Source organism: Macrobrachium rosenbergii, chromosome 14 (assembly GCF_040412425.1).
Source record: "Macrobrachium rosenbergii isolate ZJJX-2024 chromosome 14, ASM4041242v1, whole genome shotgun sequence".
In the NCBI taxonomy this organism is placed as follows: domain Eukaryota; kingdom Metazoa; phylum Arthropoda; class Malacostraca; order Decapoda; family Palaemonidae; genus Macrobrachium; species Macrobrachium rosenbergii.
The window spans coordinates 50,643,723-50,654,874 of NC_089754.1; the positions used below are offsets into that span (position 1 = coordinate 50,643,723).

At 35.4% G+C, this 11,152-nt stretch overlaps 1 protein-coding gene across 1 annotated transcript; it reads right to left on the reverse strand.

Annotated features, from left to right (window-relative positions):
- Positions 1-173: 173 nt before the first annotated feature.
- ND-B16.6 (NADH dehydrogenase (ubiquinone) B16.6 subunit) lies at positions 174-5,481 on the reverse strand. The gene is made up of 4 exons (XM_067116871.1): positions 5,356-5,481; positions 3,802-3,880; positions 2,737-2,845; positions 174-452 (listed from the first exon to the last, which is right to left on the reverse strand). Exons 1-4 carry the CDS (start codon positions 5,441-5,443, stop codon positions 282-284), a joined length of 447 nt encoding a protein of 148 aa, XP_066972972.1. The 5' UTR covers positions 5,444-5,481; the 3' UTR covers positions 174-281.
- Positions 5,482-11,152: the final 5,671 nt, after the last annotated feature.

Genomic DNA, 11,152 nt, shown 5'->3' on the forward strand with positions numbered 1-11,152 from the left:
ACAATGTGTCAACAAAATTTCCAATATCAATATGCATTGCCTATTCCGTTTAGCTCTTAAATTCCAGGGTAAATATATGATATATTTACTAAGTCACCCATTAAGCAAAGCAGACGTGGAAAAAAAAAATGTTATCATATCATACTTTTAAAATATGATTAATGAACCAACTATTAGTTGAACCAGTTTAATATAAGAACAGTTAATATAAGGCCTTATTACAAAGGCAATTACATCTAAAATTTATTTACAATAAAGAATATCTTCCTCTTTTGAATAAATTATACCCATAAGTTGAAATGAGTGCCTCGTGAATAACTGCTGCTAGGTCCGTGGGCATAGTATTCCTTAGGGATTGGATCCATGAATTTACTTTGGGGAACAGTCTTGTAGATAGGTTCACCATAGTAAGTACCTACTTCCCATCCTTCTACACCAGCCATGAGCTTCTCCTGTAAAGAAATTAAAAAATGAATTAAAAACAAATATGTCCCAAACTGAAAACTATTTGTAATATTACTTAAAAATCATCAATTTTATTTGGATGTGAAACATTAAAATACACCAATACAGTAATGCATAAGCTGAATTTGAGGATGGAACTTATTATATTTACCCAAGTAGCTTCAACAAATTAACTGTGGGATTTATGATGTTCACCCACATAGTTTCAACATAATTACAACTTCCTCCTAGTAAATAATTAGTAAAATGATTCAAGAAACAAATGAAATAGAGAATAAAGAGAAGAAATGCTTTCTTACACAGTCACAGCCCCCATTAAGAACTAGATGTTTTACAAATTACAATTTTTATCCAAATATCATCCAGCTCTTTCAACCAAAACATTAATGGATGTCTCCCAATGTAATGATAGTTTCCCTTTAAAGTGAGAGACTTTGCACCTAAAATATGAAGAGCTCCCTTTTTAACTAAAATAAAAAGTAGACCCCTTAAGATCAGCAAGTGAGACTAGTTACAAAAAAAAAAAAAAGAATGGATATCAAAACAAGAAGGTATTGAATTCATCCCTACACCACACAGGCACTTTCCTACTTGCATTTTTTTCTTTAAGTTTACTAGTACCCATAACAATGATAAACAAAGAGGGACTCAGTCCTGATCTGAGAGACACCATTTATTTTGAATTTTTATGTACTTATCTTGTGTCATGATATTAGAATCTTATTACAGTCTACTCATACGCCTCTGTAATGCGCACACAACTGTGTCAAATGCTTTCTAAAGATCAACAAATATATAGAACTGTATATCCTCTTCCTTTCTACATGGTGCTCTGGTAAATGCCTCATCACAAGCATTAACAATATTGGACTGAAAGAAAGCTACTGAATTTTAAATACATAAACTCCACCATGAATAGGGTTTATACAAGTGGAACTAAAATATCTAAATACAGAGTTAATACTGTATAGTGAACAAGGAAATTATCATATCCAGTATTCAGACCCACGGTGATAAGAAAATTACATGCGACAACCGGATCAAGTCAACAGAGTTGGATAATTAGGGAGAACAAAAGCAGAAGGCAATGTACCTATGGCCACAGGAATGATGCACATAGTATTTACAACTGTATAGAGGGCATTACATTGGAAACTTTTGGCAGTACCACCCTACAAGATTATGATGTATAACAATTTTTGTCCTGACTTGCATTCCAAGTCACCAAATCAATATCACACACTTCCCCACAACTTAACTATATCACCAATTAACTCGATGATACAAACTCGTATTACAAAAAGGCAAACTGCACAGTACTGAACTCCAAGACTAGGAAGAGACCTGAGGAAATAACTAACAATTTTACATGTACTGGTGCTCATTGTATTTTAGAAATAATGTAAATCACAGTGATAAAAGAGTGCATATAGAAAAGACAAACTTTAAAACAAATACCCAGAGAGGTTTGATTAGTTATGTGGTGAAAATACAGAGAAAGGAAAATACTTGTCACTGAAAGACCCAAACCTGAATCACCAGGAATGGAGCAAAATAAATATGAAGTATAGTACTATAAAGTATACCATATTAAAAAAACACTATCAAAATTAATCTTTCCTATAAATACTAGACAATTGAAAGTGAGTTCAGTAGCTATGAAACCTTGGTGTAAACAACACTGCAATGTACCATACTGTCAGACTTTCTAACTTTATATAGGCCCATTTCTCAAAACAACTTTTATAACTTCAAACTCTTATTTCTCCACCATTTCTCAATAAATTTAACTTAAGATAGGATAGGCTTAAACCTGGCCAACTGCTGGTAAAAGACATTGCTTTTTGTATTTGAAAGGATACAATTTTGGCCCCCTTTTTTTTTAGTATAATGGTAAAAAAAATAAATGCCCTTTTACAAAGCAATATTTAATAAGATTTCACCTCATAATTTCAAAGGTTACATGGCCACTATCATTAAATTCATTTATGTACAATTAATATATGGGGATGGGCATTTGAAATGTTTTTCCCTTTTAATTGAAAGATGCATTAAAAGATATGGTCACTCAAGGATTTCTTGGCTAGAATTTATATAAATGATATCCTGACCAATTTCTTGACTAAAATTTCTGTAAATGATAATATACTACAACCATACCAAAACAAAGATTTTCACAGCTAACCAGCTGCTCCCATAACTATTTTTTATACCCATGACAGAGGAAACACATTAACATATTCCAATAAAGTACTTGAAAGAATGGCTTACCTCTTCATCGCGGTTCTTACGCAACTGTAGGAGGAGGGAACGGTCTCGTTCTGCCATTAACAAGGGCATGAGGGCATTATCACCACTCCTCATTTCGATTTCTTCGCTCCTAAATATGAAAAAGATTTTTAGAATAAAACAAAACAAAAAATATATATTTATGAAATGAAAACCTCCAGTAAAAAAAATATACAATTTAATAAGTGGTCAATAATCAATAATAAATCTTCCTCATCCCCAACACAATCCCTAAGTTAAAGGGTTGCCTAATGCATCTTACCCACCTATTTCAACTGTAAGCATCTTCCTCTGCTAACCCTTCACCAACAAACCATAGCCCTCTTCACTTCCTCCTCACTCATCCTTACTACATGCCCAAACCATCTCGACCATATTGGTAGTCTTTACCACTCCAGTAATTCCCAGCAACCTCATTTCCATTTGCACCAGCTTCTGCTCCTCTTTCTTTCTTAATGCCCATGTTTCTAAACCATGTATTATCACTGGTCTGATGACAATACAATGCTCTATTTTTTTTATTTGGTATTTTCTGTCTCACACTGCCCCATCATAATCAACAACAAATCCTCAACGTCAACAAAGTTTTTTGTTAAAAATGGCAGAGTGTACCTGAAAAACCCATTAGCAAGCTGTTCTCATACGATATCAGGGGATCTAAAATGCTACAGACTATCTGACAAAGCCTGCTACCAGGCAAATACATTAAAAGGTAATCATTTTAAAGTGTTTCAGCATTTTTCATTTCCTAGAGACCCACACCACTTGACCCACAGATAATAGATAAAAAACCAAAATTATCTAATCCCTGATTGTGCTGAGTGCAAACCACCACTGACTAACACACTAACACAGCTATATTTAATGCATGGATCAGTTGGGAAGTCAGAGTACTGTTGAACTATACTGCCCTAATTGCAAATAAAAGTGAATGACAAGTCATGGATATGCCTTAATTGAATTTTGTCAAAATCTTCTACAGTTCTGTTCAGTTTTACACTTCAGAAAGCATTAGCATTCCATAATAGCTACAAAATTACAACTCACCTGATTGTTTTCAATGTCATGTAGTAAATATAGCTGCCAACAGCTGTTGCAACGCCATATCCAATGAATAATGGCAGGCCTAGAATAAAAGGAAAAAATTGTTACACAATCTGGCATGAAAATTTCTACTTTTATTCCTACTATCATTGCCTGCTTACATTGCATATTAACCTAAAAAAAATCCTTACAGATGGAAATTCTGAGAACTAACAAAAAATGGAATCTATATGGTATCTGAAGTGAAACATTTGTAATATGTCTGCTGTGTGGGCTGCAAATTTCAATATTCACACCCATCTCCAAAACACCCACTAGAACAGGTTCCTATACTATGAATTTTAATGATATTAATAAACATGTCATATCAGTGTTTCTTAAATGCTTCTATCTAGTAAAAATAAAATACAAAAAGAAAAATTCCATGAAAATAAAAAATTAAAAGTTAAGGTAGGAAGGTTAGGTCTAGATACGTCAGACACAGAATTCTAGGAAAGGGTAAAACTGAGTTTAGTTGCTAGTTGCACAGCCTGATTCCACCAGATGTCGACTGGGACAGGTTCCGCATACATAAACAGACCTAACCTTTCCTATAATGCCAGGTCCTGAACTAACCAGATCTTACCTACCTAACCTCACTTAGGGCGACGTGCCCTGACCTGGCGGGAGGAGGCGGGGGACCCAAAAAGGTGGTAACCTGTCCCATTCGGCAGCTGGAAGGAATCAGGTTGCGTAAATAAACTCAAGTTTTACCTAGGAAAGGTTAGGATTTCTCACGCCTACCAGTCTCCCTACTCTGCATCCATTCCAAAGTAACCTTTCAGAGTCCCATCTTATTATTAGATATGGGAAGTGTTGTAATGCATTAAACAATCATTTCTGACAAAAGCAGGTAAAACTGAAGTCGACTACCGCGCTCCTCTACCACAAATGCATTAGTTCGTGAGACTTGCATCAAAACCTAGTAGCCTGTATCACTTGGGAACATCTGGTTTTGCAATATCTAAATTACTGACAACAATTAAAACTTCCCGTCCACAACGGCCCTACGCTAAATTTAAGGGGTGCTTTCCGTAAGCTAAGCTTGGCTTGGGATACCAAGACATCATATAGTTGGATAATTTACTGAAAATCTCTGCATGGAGATATCGTTTTTTTTCTCTGCATGGAGATTTCGTTTTTTATCATTTTTTTACTAAACTATACAGAAATGGTCGTAAATAATTTGCCGTAGGCAATTTGTTTTTCATATTAATCTCCGGGGGGCTGGTAATAAACACGGCGCCCGGCGGATCTTTACTGTAGAATCACCAATATTAGCAATAGGGTGCAATATCTGTATCATATACTATAGCATACCATGATTTTTGGGGACTATTTTAAAGTAAAGCTAATCCCTGGACACCTAAAAACTCAGCATAATTATGAGACGGTCAAACCTACGGTAAACTTGCCGAGGCGACACTTTTCCTCTCATATTAAGGGAAAACCTCAGCACTATACAACTTCGTATACCCAGATCATGAAAATAAAACTATCAATTAACTAAACACCTACCCGAAAACAGCGACTTCGCAGGTATTCTCTTGAAAGAGATAGGTGCATATCCACCTTTGGGAGGTAAGTCTTGAGCCCGGGCAGCCATGTTGACGTCCTCTCAGCTGAGAGCTCGATAGTGTAACCCTTCAGGAGTAGATACAAGGAGAGGTTTTAGTAGGCATTCTTAACTTTCTTATAATTTATGTCACATTTGTATAGAATAAGCTAATCTTATATAGAATTATATTTAATTTATGATATTTTGAGTTATTCTACACCTAAAAATTGTTATATATAAGGTCTGATATATCTCTTTTTTTCAATGGGCAAGAAATAGTAAATAGAAGCTTTACTGATCTTGCCGGCGATAGGTTTACGATGATGTTTATTTATAAAAAATTTTAAGTGTGATTTTCAGCTGAACTTTCATTTTTTATAGATTAATATTAATCTATAAAAGCTTTTATATCAGTAGTTTTATTTATTGGTAGACTGACTCTCATGCTTAGCTTATTTACCCTATTGGATCTGGTGTGTTCAAATGTCTAGAGAACGAATTTCGAAAATCGACAATGCTTTTATAACATCCTTTGAGTGACCTCACAGATTATATAGATGGATACAGGATGATCTGTCGCCATGGAAACTATCTTACTTTATAGTAAATGGATTTCCATGAACTCAGTTTTATACTTTTCTATGTTACCGGTTTCTTAATGCCACCACATACTTGTATATAATGAATTTTTGCAAATACCCAAATAGTTGTTGGGGGGGGGTTTCTTTTCAAACTCGTCAGTGTAAGTAAAATATCTGGAAAATGGCCAAAGATGACATTCTTGCCCACAGTCTGTTTTATAGTTTTCTCGTAGACTCCCTTCTTTCTGTAATTACAACTGTACTCCTCCTTGACTGGTTTCCTACAGAATAGCATTGTTCCTGGCTGTGCCAATGGAGAATTGTAGATATTTCGGGTCAAGAAGCTGATGTATAGAATAAATGAAGAGAATCGCAATGAGAATGGCAATTCTGACGAAACTGAATTTCGAAAAAATTGAAGAGAACATGAATCTTAATGGAGAGAATGACGGACTAAAGGAAGAGAAGGAAGACGATGCAGGTAAAGAAAATGAATCTGATTATCAAATAAAAACATGAAAACGCAGACAATAAAGAATTTTTAAGAAAATAAGATGATGACGTTAATGACAAGATCAGAAAACAGAGAAGATGAAAAGCGGCCGTTCTCCACCCTTGATGCTGTCACTACGTTTTCTCTCATGAGAAGGCCTAACTGAAGAAAAAACTATTATGCAGTTAACTATAATAGTTTCCTGTGATCACACACACATGTACGGTTTCGAGACGCCGAAGGGTGCTTAGACGAACTTGAATTGAAAGATTGTATCGAGAAAATACTTAAAGTGAGTTAATATTAAGAATTGCTATTGAAGAGGATGAATAAAAATGATGAGGCTGTGACAAGGTGACCGACAGTTGGAACAGAAGACCACGGAATAAAAGTGAAATTAATACAAGGAACAATTTATGATCCAGAACTATTTGGAATTCATATAGATAAATTAGATATAATAAGACGAACGTGTAAGATTCATAATAAATATAGTAACAGAGTCCCTGATATAGTACTGTAGTAGAGTCACTGCAGAAAATACCCAGTAGAAACAGTAATTAGCAATAGTTTCAATGCGGAAATTTGCTTTTGACAGCAGGTCTGATGAATCAGTTGTGCTAATAATAGAAACGAAAAAAAACAATAAAGAAGAGCCTCTATGCATAACAGTTAAAAATTGTTCCATATGCGTTTCAATAGAATGCCCAGGGTAGATCTAAGGAAATTTTGCCTAATTGTCACTATAGACTTTGCAGGCATGCCATGACTTATATTCTTGCCAGGACTTATTTTGACAGTAGGAAATTCAAAATTTAACACTTTCATCTGCTAATAATCTTAGCTCTGGTTTAGATCGTCTACACCGGTATTGTCTGTTGACTCCTCTTTGCAAGAACACCTGGAAATCACTGGGTTTGCGTCGACGACTTCGAAATGTAAGATTTGCAGTGAATTTGGCAGTGTACCTCTGGATAAGGACATACTACATGGGGTGTGGAATAATTGCGTCGTAAGACAGTGTCACGTATATCCACAAATTACAAGCTACTAGCAGAAGGGCTGTCTAACGGTTGCTGCTGTTGCTGATTCTCGCGACTAGTCTAACAGGTGAAGTTCGTGTGGCCTGAAGAGTCAGCGTGCGTTTGACTTCATCAAAGCATTCCTATCATCCCCCCTGTGTTTTAGATCAGAATTCGATCAACCATTCGCCATTCAAATGGAAGCTGGTGATTGTGCTGCATCTGATGTGTTATATACTTAAACCGCATCGACAGGCATACTGTTATGCGAAAGTTTAGACACTTTTAATGGCTTCAGAGAAATCTGATGTTAAGCAAATCACACTTGTCATAGTTTAAGTGTAATTTCAGATCAATGTCCACTCAGATTTTTAAATAAAATTTTAAAAACCATATTTAACAAGATGGGCTTTGATTTTGACCTTACACTGTACGACTATCATATTAAAAGTAAAGATAACATGTTATCTAGAGGATGAGTGAAGTGTAATGTAAGCTATGCGTTGGCATAAGAGTTTGGGAGTACTGTGAGAATCAATACTAAACTTTACTGTTGCTAGTTTGGGAATACTATGAGAATCAATACTAAACTTTACTGTTGCTATGTTTTTATAAGAAACTCATATGCTTTAGGATCCATGGAAATGTTAAACTGAAATTTATGCTAACCTTGAGAGTAGAATCAAAGTTTCCACCAGTTTCACTGGATTTGTGACTTCCTTGCCACATTTAAATTAATTTTTACAGTAAGTAATTGTTCTAATTGCCTAAAAAAGATAGACTGTCATTTTCTGGGCGTTACTGTACTAGTGTTCCTAGTGTAAATACTGTAACCTAAATCTTTCGAATATCAATAATTTGTAAATATTGGGAACTGTTCTAAATTTTCACCTGAAGGTTTTGCGATCGAACTATAAGTCGTAAGGGTGGTACCTTAATTTTACTGGACATTAGTACCGTTTTGGAGACTGCACATAACTTGGTTCTCTTGGATCTGGAAACTACTACCGTCAGCCAGTACTGCACTGATATATCTGAATACATAAATATCTGAATACGTAAATACCTTTCGTCTTTAAGTTGGGAACTTTGTGTACGAAATGGTAGAACTTTTTCAAGAGCATAGAGCAGCTGAAAAAAGTACTTGCCTAAGGAAGTATGCTAAGTCCTGTATTTATGCAAATGTTATTACACCTACTTTAGAAACTGTAGATTTTAAGCTCGTGTCTCATGACTCAATTTTACTTATGTATTAAGCAAATGTAGAACATAAAGAAGAAACTACGTGAGACCATGATTTTGATGCACAGGTGGTTTACATTCAACAGTTGAAACTATAGAGACCCGCCATCTGAGGTTTTATGAAACAATAACTCGGTGACTGATTTTAGCCATAATAAACAGTAATGTCAATGGGATAAAGTGGCAGAATATAAAAAATAATGCATTATGTAAAAATATTCTCTAGCATACCATTAAAATGCATAAATAATCACGTCATTGGTATCTGAAAATTAGAAAACCTGACGAAAAGCGAAATGTGGGTAAGATTAGGATCGCTCAAAGTTGTGGCCATTATTAGCAAGGAAGGGAGGAGGGTGGGGACGAGAAGAGTTTATTATAGTAGCGAAAGTCCTTGAAACTTCAACTGGGAAAAAATTTGAATGTGTTCTTGCAAGTATACATCATTCTCGGATTCGTTTCTATACAAGTACTAAAACCAATCGGTCTTCCGCTTTGGCAGATGTTTTATATAGTATAACGTTTTCCCGCTCTTTCCCGAAATTTTCCTACCTGTGAACAGCGAAGGCATAAAAACCAGTTTTCTCGTACTTTTTGCTTTGTTCATCGAACGGCCATACTCTTCATTCATGCTTCTCATACTAAAAGCTCCACTGGAACCTTGAAAGTCTGGTTTGCTCTCTGGGAAAATACCTGTCCTTCCTTTGCAATGCATATTACAGAGATCTCCGCACTACAGGTTGTTCTTCTCTTGCCAAATACTGCATTCTCGAACGTCGTAAACAGTACTGCTTCACACTGAGTGTGCAATAGTTTTGATAAAAAAATTTATGGGGGCTCGCATCTCATTCTTGAATTAAATCTTATTATTGATACTTACATAGAAAAAAACGTTAGATTTGGCTGAAATTTATGAATAGTAATGATAATGGTGAAGCCGATACTCAGCCTACAACAGAGTTAAAAATTAGGGGCATAAATCTCATAATACCAATAAACCATGATATGTCAAAGAGGAGTTGGAGGAAAATACGCATGAAAGTCGGTAGCTTTGGGTTTACCAACATCATTACCATCAATCCTGGAATCGCCAATTCAGATATAATGCAGCAAAAAGAGAGGCGTCCCCTAGAGAGTAAATAAAATAAGATAAAAAGAGAAAGAAACGTTATGACAATGTGACGAAGTACATCGTACAACGCTTCATTGAGCGTGGACCGCAAAATGGTTATCTCTTCGGCCCCTCCTGGTCACTTATGAATTATGGGTTCCTTCTTCCCCCGAGAAAGGACTTTTTTTCTTTTATGATTTTATGGCTTTCCTATGAAGAAGGGGAAAGCGTCGCATCATTATCTGCAAGAATAACAAGGTAAAAATGAAGAGGGTGATGATAGAGTCAGTCGCGCTCATAAACATGAGACTATTTTTTCTTCTTGGGTGTTTGGGTTAGGTCTATTGAGTCTCGGAGAAGATTGTGAATGGCGAGTTATTTGAGTTACTTTTGAGAGAGTTATTATTTGAGTTATTCTTAAGGGAATCATTATTATTATTACCTCAGTAATTTTTTAGGAAGATGCAATGAAAGGGAACTATTTTCGTGAAGTTCATTTTCTTCTTTGAGTTTTGCAATGGAATTCGCACCGCAGGTCATTTGTGCACAGAGGAGTCAGTCTCTCTCTCTCTCTCTCTCTCTCTCTCTCTCAATCTCTCTCAAGACTAGCGCGTTGGTGAGCGTAACTTTTTTTTTTTTTTATAGATTGTAAGGATCTCTCTCTCTCTCTCTCTCTCTCTCTCTCTCTCTCTCTCTCTCTCTCTCTCTCTCTCCGCAAGGAGTAGAAATCTCTGGTTATGGCGTGAGTTTGTTTCGCAAAATGGAGTTGCTTTAACTGGAGAAAAATGAATTAAAGATAGAATAATACAAGGTGCTTTCTCGTCTTTCTCTTGACCAAAGTTGATAAAAAAAAAAACATATTACCACGACATAAAAAAATCATGAAAGTTTATACTCACAGAATCCCAGAAATCATATATTTTTTTTACATGGCTCTTTCGAGGTTTATTATCTCATTTTATTTTACTGATACGCTAATAATCAAGAGTGTGATATATCTCAATATTTGCTAATTATTATTTTGGGTGGTATCTTTCTTGTATATAATTTTCTTCGAACACGAGAAGCGTTTTAATGGAATTATGTAACTTTTCTTAATCAATTAAACAGTTTGACAGTTTCCTTGAATACAGTCCTTCTCCCACTCACCATCCCCATTTTGGCAAATAAAAACAGTGAATTCCTAAGAATCCTGAGGTAAGGAAATGTAACTGTACAATCTACAGTACACAAAAAGTCACGGAATTAGGTTTTATAAATAAAAACCTAAGACAAAGTACTGTATCACCAATGCTTCATAATGAACAA

Excerpts from the sequence above, each read along its gene's own strand:
- ND-B16.6 (XM_067116871.1), bottom strand. The coding sequence starts at position 5,443 with ATGGCTGCCCGGGCTCAAGACTTACCTCCCAAAGGTGGATATGCACCT. Across the intron at positions 2,846-3,801 it reads ATGACATTGAAAACAATCAG|GAGCGAAGAAATCGAAATGA; the intron begins GTGAGTTGTAAT and ends TTTCATATTTAG. Across the intron at positions 453-2,736 it reads GTAAGAACCGCGATGAAGAG|GAGAAGCTCATGGCTGGTGT; the intron begins GTAAGCCATTCT and ends ATTTCTTTACAG.